Source organism: Meleagris gallopavo, chromosome 3 (genome assembly GCF_905368555.1).
Source record: "Meleagris gallopavo chromosome 3, MGAL_WU_HG_1.1, whole genome shotgun sequence".
NCBI lineage: Eukaryota > Metazoa > Chordata > Aves > Galliformes > Phasianidae > Meleagris > Meleagris gallopavo.
In genome coordinates this window covers 6317637-6337880 of record NC_139406.1, presented here as the reverse complement: position 1 = coordinate 6337880, position 20244 = coordinate 6317637, and the positions used below count along the sequence as shown (strand labels likewise).

The window sequence follows — 20244 nt, the reverse complement described above, 5'->3', positions numbered from 1 at the left end:
TCCAAAGAACTTACTTTCTTGTGGAAAACAGAATAAATTTTAATGGTGTTTTAGCATATTATATTAATCAGATCATAATATTTTATACTAGCTAGGTGTTGTTGTTTAACATCCTGCACCTGAGGATAGGAGTTTTGACTTTTCCATATTTGCTGAGTGATTGAATTCAAATGTAAGTCCAGTGAGGTTAGGATTTTTAGGAATGGTTCATTTGTTTTGTATTCTCATGCATTACCAAGACATATTGAACTACTCTGCACCTATTTTCGGCACCCACGTAAAAGGCCCACGACAGTCTGTGATGCAGGCATGCACGACTATGTCTGCAGTTCTTCTCATGTGATGTGAGTAAAGTATCTCCCGCAGATGACAGGAACTCACTGCGTTGTGGTGCCTGGTGTGATTAAGAACACCGGTATCTCACATGTCTGATGTCAGAAAAGCTGCAGACCTTTTGAATTAGAAGATACAGATTTTAAAAAAGCAAGCCAACAATTTTCCCTCAAAACAGTAACTTAGCTCTTGTAGCTTTCTTCCTGCCTGAACGATCTTGGGAGAAAACGGCATCAGGAAATAACTTGGGATAATTGATCGTCTTTGCATACTGAATATCCCTTGCATGTAGCTGTATTTCAGATATACGCTAGAACCTGGCTTTGTGTTCATATGCTTGCTAATGCCAGTCTTGTGTTTCTCAGAGATGCCTGCTGCCTGTGATTCAGTGCTGGAAGATATTGAAGATATTGTGTCGGCACAAGACTTGAAGCCCCATGATTGGCGATATGTAAGAAAGAATATTTTTCCCAAAGTGCGAAAGCGCAGTTCACAGCAAAGAACTCAGACAGATGAGGATCCTCCTCATGACAGGTAGGTTCTACCATTAGGTCTGTCTTGCTTTTTTCTTCACTCTCAAGTTATAAAAGTAAGGTGGAAGTTCCCATTATCTCAAAATATAAAATCTGAATAACTTATAAGAATAAATAGCGTTTGTAAAATGTAGTGGTAATGAATAATAAACCCCTAGGCAAATATCTTTCTCTAGGTTTTTCAGTAGAGAGCACTCTTGGGTCAGAGCAATCCCAGGGTTGTGTATGGACTGGTCACTGAGATCAGCCCTGCTGAGAAAGACTTGGAAGCCCTGGTGAATGAAATGCTGGATGTGAACCAGCAGTGTGCGCTTGAAGGGCAGATGGGCAACTGCATCCTGAGCTGCATTGGAAGAGTGGTAGCCAGCAGGGAGAGGGAGGTGATCATCCCCCTCTGCTCTGCCCTTGTGAGGCCCCATCCAGGCTTGGGGCCTACAGCACAAGAAAGATGTAGAGCTCTGGGAACAAGTCCAGAGGAGGGCCAAGATGATCAGAGGGCTGGAGCACCTCTCCTATGGAGGAAGGCCGAGGGATTTGAGCTTGTTTAGCCTGGAGAAGAGAAGGCTCTAAGGAAACCTCACTGTGGCCTTCCAGTACTGCAAGAGTATAAGGAGGAGGAAGACTGACTTTTTACACAGTGTGATAGTGATAGGACAGGGGAGAATGGTTTTAAACTAAAACAAGGGATATTTAGATTAGGTGTTTGGAAGAAATTCTATATTTAGAGGGTGGTGAGGCACTGGAATGGATTGTTTATAGAAGCTGTGGAGGCCCCAATCCTGGAGGCATTCACAGCCAGGTTGGTTAGGGCCCTGGGTAGCCTGATCTGGTGAGTGGCAGCCCTGCCCATAGCAAGGGGGTAGAAGTAGATGATCTAAAGGGGGTAAACTAGATGATCCTGACCTATGCTTTACTATGATCATTTGATGGAAATGCTGATTAATGAAGTAAGCAGACTGGAAAAAAAAAAAGGGTCTTATTACTTAAGTGTTATTGAAAAATTGTCTGCTCCATTTTAATTACTTAAATTGTTCTGAAGAGTGCAGCTTTTCAGTCTTTGTATAGTCTTTTGACATCTAGAATGGGAAATCTACACATAATTATGAGAATGATGACAAACTGATGCTCAATGTCAGAATGAGATTAAATTTATTAGCTACTGACTGTAATGAGGATATACAGAAATATATTGGCAATTGCTGAGAGATGTTGGTTGTTACAGTTGTTGTATTTATTGTCCACGACCCCTGTTGTTCAAGGGGAAGGATGTTGTAAAACTGGATCTACTTGTGTTAAATAAAAACCAGATGAACAAAATCCAAACCACAGAAATCCTTAAAGGTATTTTCTGTCCTACCTTTTGGATTTTTTGTTTGATTATAGCATTCCTGTTTGCTTATGAAACTTGAGTTAGTTGCAGACTTTCTAACCATATTTCATATGCATGAAATTTCCCATGATTCTACTTTTATTGTGTAAAAGTGCTGTCCAGAGTGGTCAGAAACTTGCATGGTACCTGCAGTGAAGGAGCCTGCTTGAGAACTCACTTGTATGAGAAGATTTACCTTTAGAGCACTTGAATGTTGAAGTCCCAGATGCAAAGCATGTTCCTTCTTTATCTGATCCATTGAGAAAAATCTAAAGTAACTTGTGTCACACAAACTGTGTCAGCACAAGCAAGAAAGTTTCACATTCTTCTTTTATTTAGAAACAACCCCCCTGAAAAAAAAAAAAAAGAAAGTCCGTCCAGAAGCAAAAATACCCACCCAAACCAACCCTTAAAAAACCAAACTAATAGCAAAACCAAACCAAAATGTCTGTGGTCAGTGAAATGGTACCAGGTGCTGTTGCTCTAGAACTGCCTTAGAATCCTGGCATAGGTCAGTGGTTTCTCTGTTGTGAAGAAGATGGACAAAAATTATTACAGAGCGGTCATTTTTACTTAAGTGAGACAACCGAGGATTTAGTCTTAGTGCATCTAGAAATTTCACCACTGTTTGGAGACTGTTAGGGACTTGTTTGTGTCAGTTGTTTTCAAGTGCTTTTAGACTTCTGAAGTTGTTTGTTTGTCCTGAGATGGACTTAGTCAATCTTGCCTTTAAAAGTTGAGGCTTTAGTCTGGGAAGAGAGGGGCAATCTGTGGAAGGAATGAAGGCAAATCTCAAACTCTATTTTGCTGAAAACTTCAAATGTGTTCAGAAGAAATACTTGCTTTGCTCTAAAAAAAAAAAAAAGAAGTCTTGCATCCGTTCTATGATTAACAATTCAAGCTCATATTTAAAAAACAAAAGCAAACCCAAACATTGAGAATTCTATCTGGCACTCTTGTGGTTTGGCCCTGGCCCACAGCTAAGTGCCCACCCAGCTGCTTTCTCTCCTTTCCCAGCAGCCGAGGGTGAGAGTCAGAAGATCAAAAGCAAGAGAACGTATGGCTTGAGATGAAGCTGGTTTAATAAGGGAAGGTGTGGAGTCTCCTACAGAAGACTGATGCCCAGACAGTGTCAGGACAGTGGTTAATTTGGATAGACCAGAATCTCAGGGTTTTTTTTTTGTTGATTATGGTGTTGTGTGATATGGGAAATCCCAGTCTACTTGCAGTGAAATGCGTGGTGGGAAGCAGAAGCCTTTGATGCTGGGCTCCCACTGTTCAGCTGTAGCTAAAGCTTGAATGTGTAATCAGTGTGTTGTAGTCATACATCCAAAGCACAGCACCGTGTGGGTTGCTATGAAGAAAGTTATCTCCATCCCAGATGCTGTGCTCTATTACTCTAATAATAACTGTGATGCCCTTACCCTCCTGTTCTGCATTTGTTACTGTTTGTGGTACTTATTCTATATATTTAGAGAAGTGCAGTTAACTTAATGTGCTCAACAGTTCTGAAGTGGAAGCTTGTGTTTAACTTGCCTTTTTGATTCATTTCTATGTAACAGTGTGATTCCTGGTATTCAGAAAATCTGGATTCGTACATGGGGATGTTCTCACAATAATTCAGATGGTGAATATATGGCGGGACAGCTAGCTGCATATGGATACAAAATTACAGGTAATAATAGCAGCAAAGTCACATGGTCCAGAATTTTGGGGTAAGTGTTCAGAGATGGCAACTTGTTACATGTTTTCAGTTAAGTAGTAATAGGCATATTTGCTGCTGGAGCAGAGTTGAGATGTTCTATGTGAATGATCCTTTGTAGGGATGGTTGATGTGGTGGAGCTGGGGTGATACAGGACTGGATCTCACAGGTTTAAAAGATGAAAATGCTTTTTCTTCTTTTCCTTGGGATGCTCATCCAGAAATCCTTCTTTGTGGCAGCTAAGTTTGTAAGACTACAAATAAGGTATCAGCTTGGCCTTGTGACTTTCTTAATTTTTAACTTCTCTTTACCTTACATTTCCTAATGTGTAGTGTTTCAGAGGCTATTGCTGTTTTCTCAGGCTTTTTTAAGGTTTGACTAATTGTTTTGTGCTATTGGAGTTTTATTGGCAGCAATATAGGATAAGTATAAAGAAGAAATTTCTCTCTCTCTCTCTCTCTCTATATGATACTTTCTCTTTTTTAAAAAACCAAATGTTTTTAGCTTTGGAATATAAATAAGTTCACTTTTATAACATGAAATAGAGAACTGAAAACTTAATAGAAGCAGCACTAACTGACAGGAGTATTTTCAGAGTAATTTCTGTAATTGAATGTGAGATTTGTTTTAATAATGACCAGAAACTAACAGTTGATGTCCTTAATTTGTGTGTGTATAAATACATGAACATATTTAGAAATGCTGAAGTGGCAGGCAAAAGTTACTGTAGGTTTTTTTTGTGTGAAATTATGTAACTTCTTTTAAATTGGATTAATTTAAGGAGCTTTGGAAATTGCATTTTTGTTCAGAAGAGTGAAAGTACTGTTTACTAATTCTGGCAAAAGTGAATTTTTACAAATCCATCAGTTGAACATTCTCCTTCGGAGGCTGGAACTGAGTACAAGTATTTCAAGTGTGCTGACTATTTAAGAAGAAGGCAGTGAAGAGGGCATCTGCCTTTCTGCTCAACGTAGTGATGCTTCTGTTGAGAAGTGACAGTGTTTGTTTTGTTCTTGGATTGCTGATGATGTCTCAGGGTCTCACACTGGGACTGATGCTATTTGATGTCTTTACTGGCCATGGAAGACATGTAATGTGCTTTCAACAAGCTAATAGACTATGAGATAAATGTTTGATAGGCTGAAAATCAGTGCTTCTGTTGAGATTCTCCCTGGTAGACTGGAGAGAAGGGGTTAATAGAAACCTTCTGATATTCAGTAAAGGCAAATGCAGAATCCTAGGGTTACTCTGACCAAGTGCCAAGTGTTAAAGTTGGGAGTAAGCTGAGCAGTTTGGCAGATTGAGGCAGACAAGAAGCTGAATGCGAGTCAGCAATGTGCCCTAGCAGCAAAACAGTCTGTGTCCTGCCCTGTTAGCAGAAAGTGACCCATCAGCTCCGTTCGGTATTTGTGAGAACATTTGGAGAGCTGTGCCCAGTGCTCCAGCTTAGGGCCACTTTGGGCACCAGCACAAGGGCCCAAAAGCATGCAGTGTATGGTCTGGTTTTCTAGAGCCTCAATAAGCTAAGGCTAATGGAAGGTACTATTTGCAGACAGCAGTGCTTAGTGGGAGGAGAGAGAGAAAGTGGGGTCAAGGTATGCAGTGAGGCAAAAGGCTGTTGTCCTGCTCTTGACAAAAGGGCAGCTAAGTGCATAACTGACTGATCAGGCTCTCCATCCTTCTGTAGAGAGGAAATAGCAGTATAGAAAGTTTACCAACATTCTTCAAGTATCTCTTATGGACATGAAGTTTACTGACATGCTTTAGGTATCTCCTATTATGTTTTTTGTACTGTCTTGTCAAAGGTAAGATAGAATGACATGAAGGCATTCAATCTCTTGTCATTAAGAAGTCAGTAACAGCCAATGTTACTTAATAGCAATAAATGTTTGCGTATTTAGAATAAAGTTCAATGTAACTTGTTTGAACAATGAAAAGAAATAACTTAAAAAAAAAACACAAAACCTTATTTTGCAAGGGCTGATTTCTAAATTGATGCTTCTCGTTGCTAGAATTTGTTAGTTTAGTGAACAACTGTTATAAACTTGAGGAAAATATGGAAATATTTACCAACGGGAAAGAGATCACTTGTTGGTCAGCATCTTGAAGAGCTTTACTTAAATAAGTATTTTGGTTAGCTTATTTCCTACTAGTTCCTGAGCTTTTGAGTCAGCAATTCAAGAGTTGAAGAAATCCTGGAATAATGTTCTGTTTTTAAGAAATAAAATGTTATCTTTACTTGCAGTTCTTGTTTCTTTGTGAGGAAAATGATCAAGCACAATTTCCAGCGTCTTCTATGTAATTGCAAGAATGGAAATATTAGAAAGAGCTATCAGGCAGACTTCTGTAGCAGTGCAATTTACTTTGTAAGTTGACCAGAATATGTTCTGATTACAGAAGTGAGTTTCTGACTTGTGAAAAACTACTGCTAATACTATTTCTTATCCCTGTTTGTTGTGTGAATTCTACCCTATTTAAAGTGTGGACCTGTTGCTATTAACCTAGGACTGTGCTATGGTACTTGCTTATTCTGGAAATAGTATACCTCGTGGCTTTACTTGTTCTGAAACTCATTTTGGTTTCTTGGCACTGTGACTCACTATATGTTAGATATGCCTGCATACCTACTAGTGTGCTCTCTTTGGGATAGGCCCTGAAGAAAGAAACCCTGCAGTGGGTGAGCTGGGAGCTCTCCTGTGCTTGGAAACAGGTGGTTGTTAGGGAAGGGAATTCAGTATGTGTACCATTTAATAGCACTTTCTGCCAACTGCTGCTGGCTGAGCAGCTGAGAAATGTTAGGCTTCTGAAGTGGAAAGTCATATTAACACTTGTTGGCATTTGTAGGTTTCTCTTTCTGTGGGATGAATGTTTTTTGCCCTAACGTTCATGAATATGATGGATCAAGCAGTTAGGCTGATCCGTCCTAATTGCTAAGAGGTGAGGAAGAAAAACTACCAATGCATTAAAAGTACCAGAAGAATGAGCAGCAAGAAAGGAAGAAAAATCTTTATTAATAAAAATTCAGCAGGACTGAAGCAATAACTGCTCATCCTCACTACCTGGTTTTTAAGAAATAAGTGCTTGTGTGGAACATTTTTCCCTCCTGTAGTGTGGGATTTCAGAAGTAGAAAAGGAGTGCAATTTTGTTGTGAATTCAGTGAACTTGGCTTTCATTTAGCATAGAGAAGTTAGGTTACCAGGATGTTTTGTTTCATTTATGCAACTTTACATTGGTCTTTGTAGAAGTACTTTTTTTACTATCTTGGACAACTTACCTGTGAGTTTGTTTGATGGAGTGATGCTCTTCTTCAGAACTGGGTACTGAGAGGCATTGCCTAATGTTCATTGTACTGCATAAGCCATACTTAGTAATACTTGGATTGTTCACTCCCAGATCTTGGATGACAGCATACAGATGTAGTGAAGCATGCTGCATCATTCATTCTGTTCGTCCAAGTGGGAAATAATGACTGAGACTATTCAGGTATTGTCTCTTGATTAAATATAATTCAGAACTTGATGCTTTATTTTATATTTTTAAATGTTGATTTATAATTGCTGTTCTATTGCAGAGTAAAGTTTCAATCATGTTAAACTTGGATTTATTTCATAGATAATTAGTAAATATATAATCTCCGCTTGAACAGGTTACTGTATTCTCTATGTTTGTTAACTTAAAATAAGCTTTCTGTGTAGTTATTGATGGGGTATTTTGACCAAGGCTTCTGGTATGTGCATTCAAGAAAGAATAAGCAGTTGCTCTTTCTCTTTCCACCTTGCTGATAACACTTCTCTGGCCCTTAACAAGAGTTTGTAAAACAAATTAGCAACTACTGCATAGTTGTATGAACCATTCTTGTTGTGAGATAGCTTCAAAAAAAAAAAAAAAACACCCAACAAGCTAGATCTAAGAGACAAGTGTTTATTACTGCTAATTATGTGCTTATTGTGCAGCTTTATCAATCAGAATTCCAGTTTAGTATTTGCTTTTAGATTGCACGTTTCAAGTAATTGTGTTTGCAGTCCCAATTTAGGAGAAAAGCCTTCTGAGGAGGCTGAGTGTGGAGAAATGCACAGAATTCCCAAACAACCTTTCTGGAGATGAGAGACACCAGTTTTCCCTTACAACTCTGTAGTTATTAAGCTGTCATTCACTGTGAAGTAGCCTGGCAATGCAGAGAAGTGAGCTGAGATGTAAATCCTGTGTTTTTTTTTTCATACCCTTGCTGAAGTGTTTGCCTTCAATTTCTAGTGTCACATATCCAGCTTAATTTTTGCATTGGTAATAACTCTATACACCTGTTTAATTGCTTATGTGGCAGATGTGTTTTTCAGATTCAAACTCGCTGCTAATTGGATGCTGAGGGCATTTGATTGATTGATACACTTGAGGTATCATTGACTTGAGATAACACTGTGTAGTTGCAACAATATGACTTCTCCTTTCCAGAGGTTCTAAGCTGTTGGTGGTCACAAGTTTGCTTTGTGCTTGGGCCTGAAAATCCCATTCTGTTAGGCACAGGCAGTGTGTGAATGCCTGGGATGTGGGTGTGGTGATTTTTTGTTTTGTTTAAGCAAGTTAGCTGAAACAGTTGTTTAAAAGAAATCAAGCACCATCATCCAAGGAGAAACAAAATCTGAAACTTCTGTAGTGAGATGGCTAAGGGCATGAGGAGAGATGATGAAATGCCACCTTTTAGGTCCACAAGTCCATGGGACCTGATGGGGTGCATCCACGTGTGCTGAGGGAGCTGGCGGAGGTCATTGCCGAACCGCTCTCCATCATTTTTGAGAGGTCTTGAACAACAGGGGAGGTCCCTGAAGACTGGAGGATAGCCAATGTCACTCCGGTCTTCAAAAAGGGCAAGAAGGAAAATCCGGGTAATTATAGGCCTGTCAGCCTCACCTCTGTCCCTGGAAAGGTGATGGAACAGCTTGTGCTGGATACCATCTCCAGACAACTGGGAGAAAAGGAGGTTATCAGGAGTAGTCAGCATGGGTTCACCAAGGGGAGGTTGTGCTCGACCAACCTGGTGGCCTTCTATGATGCTGTCACATGCTGGGTGGATGGGGGAAGAGCGGTAGATGTAATCTACCTTGATTTTAGAAAGGCATTTGATACTGTCTCCCACAACATCCTTATAACAAAGCTGAGGAAGTGTGGGATAGACGAGTGGACAGTGAGGTGGGTTGAGAACTGGCTGACTGGCAGAGCGCAGAGGGTCGTCGTTGGTGGTGCAGAGTCTGGCTGGAGACCTGTAACCAGTGGTGTCCCCCAGGGATCTGTGCTGGGTCCGGTCTTGTTCAACATCTTCATTAGTGACCTTGATGAGGGGATAGTGGCCACCCTCAGCAAGTTTGCTGATGATACGAAGTTGGGAGGATTGGCTGACACGCCTGAAGGCTGTGCTGCCATTCAGCGAGACCTGGACAGGCTGGAGAGCTGGGCAGTAAGAAACCGGATGAGGTTCAACACAAGCAAGTGTAGGGTCTTACACCTAGGGAGGAATAATTGCATGCACCAATACAGGCTGGGGGATGAGCTGCTGGAGAGGAGCTCTGCAGAGAGGGACCTGGGCGTCCTGGTGGATGACAGGTTGGCCATGAGCCAGCAGTGTGCCCTCGTGGCCAAAAAGGCCAATGGCATTCTGGGGTGCATTAAGAAGAGCGTGTCCAGCAGGTCGAGGGAGGTGATCCTCCCCCTCTACTCTGCCCTGGTAAGGCCTCATCTGGAGTACTGTGTCCAGTTCTGGGCTCCCCAGTACAAAAAAGACAGGGATCTCTTGGAAAGAGTCCAGCGGAGGGCCACAAAGATGGTGAAGGGCCTGGAGCATCTCCCCTATGGAGAAAGGCTGAGTGAACTGGGTCTGTTTAGCCTTGAGAAAAGAAGACTGAGAGGGGACCTGATCCAGGTTTATAAATATCTGAGGTGTGGTGGCCATAGTGGTGAGGCCAGTCTCTTTTCAGTGGTACGTGGAGACAGGACGAGGGGAAACGGACATCAGCTGCAGCACAGGAAGTTTGGCACGAATGTGCGTAAGAACTTCTTCACGGTGAGGGTGACGGAGCACTGGAACAGGCTGCCCAGGGAGGTTGTGGAGTCTCCTTCTCTGGAGATATTCAAGTCTTGCCTGGACGCCTACCTGTGCGACCTGGTGTAGGAAACCTGCTTTGGCAGGGGGGTTGGTCTCGATGATCTCTAGAGGTCCCTTCCAACCCCTACAATTCTGTGATTCTGTGATTTTAACTTCTACAATCGTGGTATTGGACAGCCACCTTCATGCAGTGCCATCTTTTCAAGATGCCTTGTCAGGAGGAGAGGTATTGCCCATTGTAATGGAAAGTGTCCTGTAAGGCAGCAGGGCTGACAGTGGCTCTGCTGGAGTTACTGAGGTGCCCTGTTGTATTTTGGGCTTAATAGAACATCATACAGTGGTTTTCATCTGCAGCAGTTGTGTGCTCTAAGACCTTGTAAACTAATCTGTATTTGTGGTTTTGGCAGCTGTATATTACTGGTACTGTGTTCCCTGTAAAACTTCCTAGCCTGTGTGTGGCTAAAGTTCTTAGTGATAACTTGTGACTTGCAGAATAATTCAAGATATGTGACCTCACTGTGATTTTTTTTATTTTTTATTTTTTTTTCCCTACTTCAGCTTCCTTGGTATCAACTCCTCATTCCAGTTAGGCAAGTTTCTGTTTCTGGGATATGTAGCCTTGAGGGTGTTGTTTCTGTTAGAGGATAGAACTCAAACTGGGAAATGTTTGCCCAGTTAATGAGGGGAAAAAGAAAGCTACACTTCTTTTCTTCTCCTGATGGCTTCACGTATCACTGCCATTATCAATTCCTCTATCACTTAATCAGATCAAGTATGTATTGTTTTCCTTATCTCACTTAAAGTTGAAGCTATTCATCTGTTTTACAGTCCACCTAAATCGATTATTTTTTTTTCTTTCATGACACAGAGCTGGCAACTGAAAGATGAGAGCGGGCCTAAGTAAATGCTGTGAGCAGGGTATGTTCAGGGTTAATTGTAATGGGGAAAAAATTGACCGTGTGCTGTACTGGTGTGCAATAGAGTTTAGTTCTGGCGATGCTGAACTTCTTGTAACACAGAAGGCTGGATTTGAACTATGGAAGGTGTAGTGGAAATACTGAGTCACGGCCTGAAACAGTGATTGAGCACCTGGTGGGAAGGCAGGGCCAACCCAGGGGAGCTCAGGTGCAAGCAGTGCACACGAGTGAGTAGAAGAGGTGGAGCCAGAATCTGTTCCTTCCCAGACCTCATTTAAGAGTTGGCAGTGGAGGCAGGGGCATCTTGCTGGAGATCCCTGCCTGCTGGAGGCCTTCCAAAGGTAAATGGTTTTCCTTCCTTTGTTTCTGTGTGCACAGCTGCTGCATTTGGGCTTGCTCTCCATTGCTACAGACTAGGATTGTGCCCCTCTGCTATTATTGCTGTAGTAGTTTCCATCACATTATAACATTAGAGAATGTAAACTTTGAGTTCTGGTAACTTGTATCCTCATAACTGAGATGTATTTGTGTGGTAGATGGTTAAGCAATCAGTAAGTGCATAAATAGTGATGAAGCAAGTTCAATTTAGTCATGTAAGTGATACAGAGCATTCTACTCAGACACTGGTTTCACATGTCTCACATGTAACAAGTAATTACTTATAGAAAACTTAGGGAAGCTGGTAGAAGAGCAGACCAGATTTTCATAAATCAGATTTTTGCCAGTGTACTCTGAGGTAGGAGCAAGATTATCTTTTGATCATAGTCTTTGTGGAAGTTCTTGGAAGTACTTTCTCTTCCTCCCCTGCCCTCCAATGGCGCTGTGTGTAATTTATATTTCCCTGCTGACTCATCTTGGCTAACTAGAGATATGTTGGATGAGATGAGATGGATGAGAGTACCTACAATTCCCAGATGTACAAAACAGGTCCAGTGACCAGGGGAACTAATAAAAATGTGTGTAGATGTTTTCCTTCTCTCAAAGCCCTATTCTTGCAGTGTATCTGCTGCTTAGATAATATGTGCTATTCATGTGTACTTCCTTTTTTGTTATGATACAGCACAGTATTTCCCCTAGGCCTGATTGGCATGACTAAGTTCAAACATCCCTTCCAATTTCTTTTTAGATAAAATGTTTTACTGTTGTACAGTAGTTAAATCATGATAGGGTAATATATAAAGTAGTTTGTGGACTGTGCTTGAGACTTATGTGTGTTTAAATACAGAAGCTCTCGCCCTTTGAAGATGATGCTTAGTGCTGTATCATTGGGACCCAAGAGATGGCAGCATTGGATAAGCAGTACAGATCTGGGGCACAGCTATTCGTGTGTCTGTGTTTTGACAGCACTTGGTGTCTTTTATCAGTAAGCTGGACAGGTAGCTTTTTAATTATTGTTGATCTATGTTACTGATTTAAGTTAGGGTTACTGGGTTATTATGCAAAGTGCAGTTGTATGCATTTAGTTAAATCTGCTCTATTTTAAATTATTTGTTGTTACTGTTCTGGTCTTTATGTCCATTTAGTTGATAACTTGGCTATTGCACTTTAGGTTTTTTTTTAAATATCTATTTTAGTTGAGAATTACCACTTTATGTTAGGCTCTGTATTGGACTCCCTTTTCAAGGAGTCTGTATTGTGGATTCAGGATTCACAAAGTGTTATTGTTAAATTCATGAGGAGCTATTTCATCTGGAAGCTCTTTCCTGCTGCTTGTTTGATTTAGAGAAGATGTAGGTGATATAAGGACTCCTATTTGAAACATTAATTAAAGATTTTTCCTTATAATTATCAACTCCCTACTTATTTTCATCGAGGGGTTAATTTTTGTTTAATAATTTATGTCAGCTCTATTAGAGCTTTGCACTAAGACATCAAAATTATAGGGACTGCTGAACAAATGTTATCTGTTGAAATGCAGAACTACAGCATTAGTAAAACTCTGGATTTAGCTAATAGTGTAAAGGCAAACTGAGTTAATGTTGCAGATTAGTAATTAATTGTTACAGCTTGTTAGTGATAACATTTCAGGTAGGTAACTATTGTCATTAGTGCAGCGCTCCAATACTAGATTTTTGATTTATTCTAGTGACTTTTTAGTGATGCCTAGGTCTGTTTTAAATAAATAAAGGACTGTTTTTATGGGAGAGTGGTTGCTTGCTGTGAAGTCCTAGGTCAAATGTTAATGAGGCCAAGCTGAACACATAGCTTGTGAATTTTCTTACAACTAATTTGGGCATGTGCAAATATTTTATTTGTTACGGGTGGGCATAAACTTCTTGTGTTCTTCTACAGAACTTCTGGGTTGTATTTTTTTCCACTGCGTTTAAATTTTTTTTATATAATCTCTTACTATGAGTGATATTTAAAACAATGGACAACTGCAAGCTAGCCAAGAGCAACCTCTCCCTGGCAGAATTTGGGAGCTTTTCCAGCTGTCTGCTGGAATGAATTTGCAGGGAGGGTGCTCTGTGCTAATGGAATTGCCACAGTGTGATACAAAGTTAGAACAAGTTGGTGTGCTATTTGTATCCTCCTTCTGAAGGATATGGAATTACTGTTGAATCTTCAGTCCTTCTGTTCTTTGCTGGAGGTGTTGCTCAGAGGACTATTTTGATATTAAGCAAGTTACATGTAGGCTGTTAATCTTTCACAGAAACTCAGTAACCACTTGATGTCTGCAGAAACAGAGGGGCTGTTACCCATAAGAGAAATAGTGTCTCTGCATCTTGATTCTACTGCGTGGTAGAGCTGTATTTTAGAACGTTAGTGTCGTAACTGATGTCTGCTGTGCTCAGAAAATTTCCTTCTCATCCTATCCTGTTTCAGTGGTATCTTTTTTTTCTGCTCATTTCAAACAGCTGTGGAAAGTAAGATGGTTCCTGTGAGCAGATGATTTAAGCTCCCTCTGGATACTAAGCTGGCTTCCCTGGTACAGTCTTTGAAATAGTAATGCTTAGCTGTGATATGATGTGTCTGCAGATAAGCCTATCTGTCAATCTTGTAAGCATTGACATGTTGCCATTTGTAGTTAACACTGAGTGTTGGGTGGGAGGAAGAGGTTTCATCTATGAGGGCTGCTCTGAAACTAATGCATCCTGTTTTATGTCAGAGGTGGATATCGATGGCATGGCAGCAAAGATTGAACCTTCCGTCAATATCCCATTACATTTGATTGCTGTGTGACAGATGGCAGCAGAGGGGTAGCCTGACAAAATTCCTGACAAGGAAGCGTGTATGAAGCAAAGATGTCATTGAATTTCTTCATGCAAAAAAAAAAAATTGTACACATTGACGTTCACTGTTGCTTGCTGAGCATTTGTGGAGACCAAAGAGTGGATGTGAGAACACTGAAGTGGTGAGTAGTGCATTTCAGCAGTGGTGGCAGTGGCTCGCCTCTCCTGCTGCAAATCTTACAAGCATTGCATGCAGGCTCTTGTTCACTGCTGGCAAAAATGTATATCTAATAGTGATCGCATACTAGTTTCCATGAAAATAAGTAGGAGGCATTAGTTTTGGAGTGACCTATGTATTTAAGCAGAAGACATAAGCATCTGTCTTGTGCGTCAAATCCCGAGGTTTGGAATTTACTTACAGGAAGAAGCTAAGCAGAAACTTTGTCTTGGATGGCTATAAATAGGCTTCAAGTTAATCGTGCCAAAACTGCATTGCTGTTGATTGGTACAAGACACTGGTGTATAGAGTAGTGAGTTTTTTGGCATATGATTTAATTGCAGACAGATCACTTGGCTGCTGTTTTTTATTAGGCATCTTGGACTCTTAGCTTTTGCTGGCCAGACTTTAAGGATAGAAGTTTGCTTGTTTGTAATTGAGTCCCTGAGTGATAGTTGACTTGAAATTCTGTTGCTTGTTTATGGGTTGACATTTTTTTTTTTTTTTTGCTGTTTTCATGCTTTGAAGGAATTGCTTAGGATTGGTGAATGTTAATCTGCCTTCGAGAATGTAAAGATGCAGACCATCAGATGATGGAACATCTGAGCATCTAGAATTTACTTAAGACTCAAAGTTCTAGTTATGACTGGTAGTGATGAGAATGTCAATAGTGAATGTGCTTTAGAAGTTTACTAATAAGAAAGTAAAAACAAAAAACAAAAAACTTGGACAGTTACTTGAACATATCCTCAAAATACAGAAGTAATCCAAGTATACTTTGTCACGCCACAGTATAATATAGGAAAAATGTTTTTTAAAAAAATTCCATGAGTGGAAGGGGAATGTTTCATAGAATCATAGAATATCTGAGTTGGAAGGGACCTGTAAGGACTATCAAGTCCAACTCTTGGCTCTGTGCAGGGCCAACCAACAATCACACCATGTATCTAGAGTGACTGCCCAAACGCCCCTTGAGCTCTGGCAAGCTCAGAGCAATGACCCTGAGGAGCCTGTTCCAGTGCTTAACTGCCCTTCGGTGAAGAACCTTTTTGGCATCTCCAGCCTGAACCTCCCCTGTCTCAGCTTCCTGCTGTTTCCTTGGGTTCTGTTGCTGATCACCAGAGAGGAGATCAGTGTTTACCCCACCTTGTGAGGAAGCTGTAAGCTGCAATGAGGTTTCCCCTCATAGTCTCCTCTGGGCTTAACAAACAAAGGTACCTCAGTTCCTCCTTATACATAGAGTCACAGAAAGGCCTGGGTTAAAAAGGCCCACAATGCTCATCCAGATCCAACCCCCTGCTATGTGCAGGGTCACCAACCACCAGACCAGGCTGCCCAGAGCCACATCCAGCCTGGCCTTGAATGCCTCCAGGGCATCTAACCTAAACCTTCCTTGTTTCAGATTAAAACCATTCCACCTTGTTCTGTCACTATCCACCCTTCTAAGCAGGTGTTCCCCTTCCTATTTATGTGCTCCCTTCAAGTACTGGAAGGCCACACTGAGGTCTCCCCAGGGCCTTCTCTTCTCCAAGCTAAACAAGCCCAGTTCCCTCAACCTTTCCTCATAGGACAGGTGTTCCAGCCCTCTGATCATCTTAGTGCCCTCCTCAGGACCCGCTCCGAGAGCTCCACATCTTCCCCTCTAGACTCTTCATAATCTTTGTAGTGCTCCTTTGGATACGCTCTTATAGTTTTGTCCTTCTTGTACTATGGTGCCTGAAACTGCATATGGTAATCAAGGTGAGGCTGCACCCAGCTCAGTGTTGAGTGGGACAGTCCCTTTCCTCACCTGGCTAGTAGTGCCATGCTTTGTGCACCCTGGGATACTGTCGGCCTTTCTGGCTATGTGGGCTCGCTGCTGACTTGTATCCAATTTGTTGTCAGTAAAGACTCCCAAATTTCTTTTTGCAGGGCTGCTCCCCAACATTTCATCCCCCAGTCTGTACGTACAGCCAGGGTTGCCCCTTTCTAGGTACAGAATCCAGCACTTGCTTTTGTTAAACTCGTGTGCTTGGTGATGGCCCAGCTCTCTAATTTACATAGATACCTCTGCAAGCTTCTCCACACTCGGTGGTGCCAGCAGCTCCTCCAAATTTCATATCATCAACAAAGTTGTGAAAAACACCTTCTAGTCCTATGTGCAGATTATTTGTGAAAACATTGAGAACTGGCTCTAAAATGGAGACTTGTGGAAGGAATCCCACTTGTGACTGGCCACCAACCAGATGTGATCCCATTTACTGTAACCCTTTGGGTCTGATCCCTCTGCCAGTTGCTCACTCATTGCATTATGTTTCTGTTCAGTTGTATGCTGGACACTTTGTCTGGAATGATACTGTGAGAAACAGTATCAAAAGCTTTACTGAAATCCAGAATGGTAATGTCAACAGCCTTCCCTTGATCAACTAGGTGGAGAACCTTGTAATAAAAAAAAAAGTTAGTTAAACAGGATCCTCCCCTCATGAACCCATGTCTGTATCCACAAATCATTTTTGCTGTGATGTTTTTTTGTTAAAAAAAAACAACAAAACAAAACAAAAAAACAACTTATTGGTAAACTCAAGTGTTTCTGAAATGGTCTTTGGTTCTATCCATGGCTTTTGAAATGCAGAAGATGAGGCTGTTTCACTGCTCTATAGATATGACAATTCACTCAGACCTGTGTCTTTTTATTGCTTTCAGTGGCTCCTTTGTTGAGGCCGAAGTGCATTTACATGATGGTGACTGTAAGCTTCATTTGTACTTCTAAATGATATTTCTCCCCAATTCACTGAACAGCACATCAGCCTGGTGTTGCTCATTTTCAAGCAGACAGTCCAAACAGCAGATACAGACAGTGGAGTTCATTGCTGGGGTTGAAACTGTTGCAGAGGAAGCTGAGAAGAGGAACTAAGCAATGTTTTCCCTGACCACCAGCTAGGGAGTAGTTCGTAAGTTCATGTTCATGACTGGCAGAGATTCCTTGTGTGCTGCTGAAATCTCTCACAGGTCACAGCATAAAGGCACCTGCATGACTGAGCCTTCCTTTCTGAGGCTGGACTGCTACTGCACATTTCTTTTTAGCAGACTGTCAAAAACCTTCAGTGATAAATTCATAATCTGCTGCAAATGATCAACTATTCTTTCTACTTGAAGTGTTTTCAAATGCGTAAACTTTATCTTTTAACAGAGTTCAAGCACACAACTGCCTTTGTTTTCTTCAGTGGGTATGGAGAACATCTGATTCCTTTCCTCTTCATGGCAACCTTTCACATACTTGAATGCTGTTATCACTTCTCTCCATGGGCTTCTGGTGTCTAGGCTAAATAGACTGAATTCCTCACAGCTTCTACCATAGTTCAAATCCACTAGATTTCTGACCTCTTGTTACACTTCACTGGACATTGCTTTTTTTTTTTTTTACATCAATATTGAAGTGCATTAATCTCTTCCTCTGGTGGGTGCAGTTCTGGTAAAAGGATAAAAAGTTGTTTGACACATTATTCAAAATATAGTTTCCAAAACTATATTCAAAATGCTATTAATTTGTAGAGATTTATTAGAGATTTAAATACTTTAAAGATTTGCAGTCATGGCTGATGTAGTAACAGTAGTTTGTTCATAAAGATGGTATTCTGTTTTTTTCTAATTTAAGAATGTAACCTCTGAATTGATAAGCAGAAGATTGTCATCACACTTTTCTTTTTTGCCTTTACTTTCTCTGCTGTTATTTCACAAATACATTCACAATGGTTTTTAGCCATTTGTACAATCAGTGAATATACAGATGGTATGGTATATCCAGGAGCTTGGCTGATGTAACTGTTATATTGGAGTAGGAAAAGAAAGACACTCACCCTATCCTGGGCTCACAAAATAGACTCCAATGGAGCAGACCTCCAGAAGAGATCCTTCCCCACTGGCAGTCAGCTCTTAAATGGGTCTAGGAGAGGTGAAGCCAGGCTCCACCCCTTCCTGCAGCACAGGTGAATTGCCTTCACCTGTGCTCCCGTGGCTGACTCACTGCTCGCCTCAGGTGATCAATCAGAGGTTCAGGCCGTTATTCAGCAGGCCCATACACCATTGTAGTGTAAACATGGATTAGTTCACTGGTTTGCTGCAAAGGTGCACAAATCTTTAAGGGAATCTGTATGCGTGTATTGAGAAAGGAAGAGGAGAGAGCATGACTGTAGGCTTTGAGTGGGCAAGAGGTGGCAACAATTTTCATTTAGCGCCAGAGTTTGCTTATGCTGAGAAGAAGTATTTGAGATGTGATTGGAAAAAAAAAAAGAGCTTTAGACTTGAAACCCTTTTTATTTTATTTTAGTGGTACACTGAGATTTCTGTAGGTATTTTGTATAACTTAACTATAACGAGTTCTTTGGGTATAAGTGATTTCATTTCTTTCTCCATGTTCTAGCAAGCTTGGATTTATTGGTGTATGTAGCCTAAGATGCTTTTGTAGTGTTAGAGTTATGACAAGCAGAGAAACAAATCTTAAGTTCCTGCACTCAATGAAGAAAAAAATTTAGATGAATACTAAATCAAAATTTAACTTTCATATCAGACTTGAGGTAATAACTCTACGAGGCTCCATAATAATGAAAATTCTTTTTTCTTTTTTAATTTTGTAAACCTTCTCTGAAAAAAATTGAAGAATTCTAGTGTAAATAGCAAGCTATTTAAGAAAAGTCTTTTAAATACCTTCTCCCACCAGTGTTCAGTGGGCTGAGAACTGTAGGAGCCAGTATAGATTCGGTCTGTTGAGGTTTATCTTTGGGTTTACTTACCAGTAACTCTGCTGGTTTCTTGGAATGTACTTAAAGGAGTAAGGACTACACAAACTATGTAATGTAATAAGTTTAATATCACAGTAGCTGCTGTGCTGTTAGTCACTGCTAGATGGCACTGCGTAGCTGTGCTGTCACCAAAATGATTCCTGAAACCTGTGTTTGAGAACTACTTAAGGTAACATTTAGGTTAAAAATGACACTTTATTGAATTTTATTTTCAATTTAGTCACTTAATTGAACACACTGTGTGGTCTCTTGGCTCAGGAACTTATTTTACAGTGTTTGAAAGGATTCAAAAGTTCAGACGACCGCAGTGAGTGAGGTGAGGTTTTCCTGAGTTTCCTACGCAGTTATGAATATGCAGAAGCACTGCATACATTAGACTTGAGTAAATACTCCACAAGGTTATGTAGAAGAAGATAGATCTGTTGTCAGTTTAACATGGTCGCAGAGAAGATGAGCTAGTAAGGAGAACAGATATATCTGGAGATTAGAGGGGTTTGTCTGATTTTTGCTAACAGGTGTTAGTGCTTGTTACCTGAATGCTTTATTTTCACAAACTTAGCTAATAAAGCTTAAAATCATTCTAACTTTTTTCTTTGAGGTCAACAAATCTGATTTATCATTCAGTTAAAAGTGAATTTATCGTATAAGCCTGGTTGTTCATTCACGGAGAAGAAGATATCCAAATAAAGCTGATGGGTGTGGCATTAAGAAGCTCGCAGTGTGATGCAGCTCGGGTTTTCTGTGCCCAATCAGAATGTCAGCAAGAGGTTTTCACTGTTCTGGAATTACAATGTACTAAGAAATCCATTCCACTTACTGTAGTTAAAAGCACATCAGATATTTTGGCAAGGCAGAGTTGCATGATCCTCAGGTACGTATATAACGGAAGGTTGCATCTCCTTAAGATTTAGCTGCTTCTAATAAAAGTAAAGGTTACCTCAGATGTAGCTCGTCCTACGTACCATTAAAAACAGAACTCTGAAGAGTCTGTGTAGTGCAAAATTGTAATTTATGTTACCAGACTGCATGTTTTCTATGTGCATGTATGAATTTTTTTGGCACTATGAAGTGTATTTTACTTTTCTGGGGAAGAGGGGACATAGTATGCAGCAACTGCACATTTAGT

The 20244-nt window shown here is 40.6% G+C and overlaps 1 protein-coding gene across 2 annotated transcripts in view; it reads left to right on the top strand.

The window, feature by feature from the left end:
• Window positions 1–20244, top strand: part of CDKAL1 (CDKAL1 threonylcarbamoyladenosine tRNA methylthiotransferase) — a 367634-nt gene that overhangs the window by 2229 nt on the left and 345161 nt on the right. Inside the window, exons 3-4 of one of the 2 annotated variants that reach the window (XM_085220113.1) lie at window positions 699–867; window positions 3798–3910. In XM_085220113.1, the coding sequence (XP_085076239.1) occupies window positions 701–867; window positions 3798–3910 (280 nt within the window). In that variant the 5' untranslated portion in view covers window positions 699–700. Of the gene's footprint in view, window positions 1–698; window positions 868–3797; window positions 3951–20244 lie in introns of those variants that run through there. The other variant, XM_085220114.1, reaches the window with a different exon arrangement.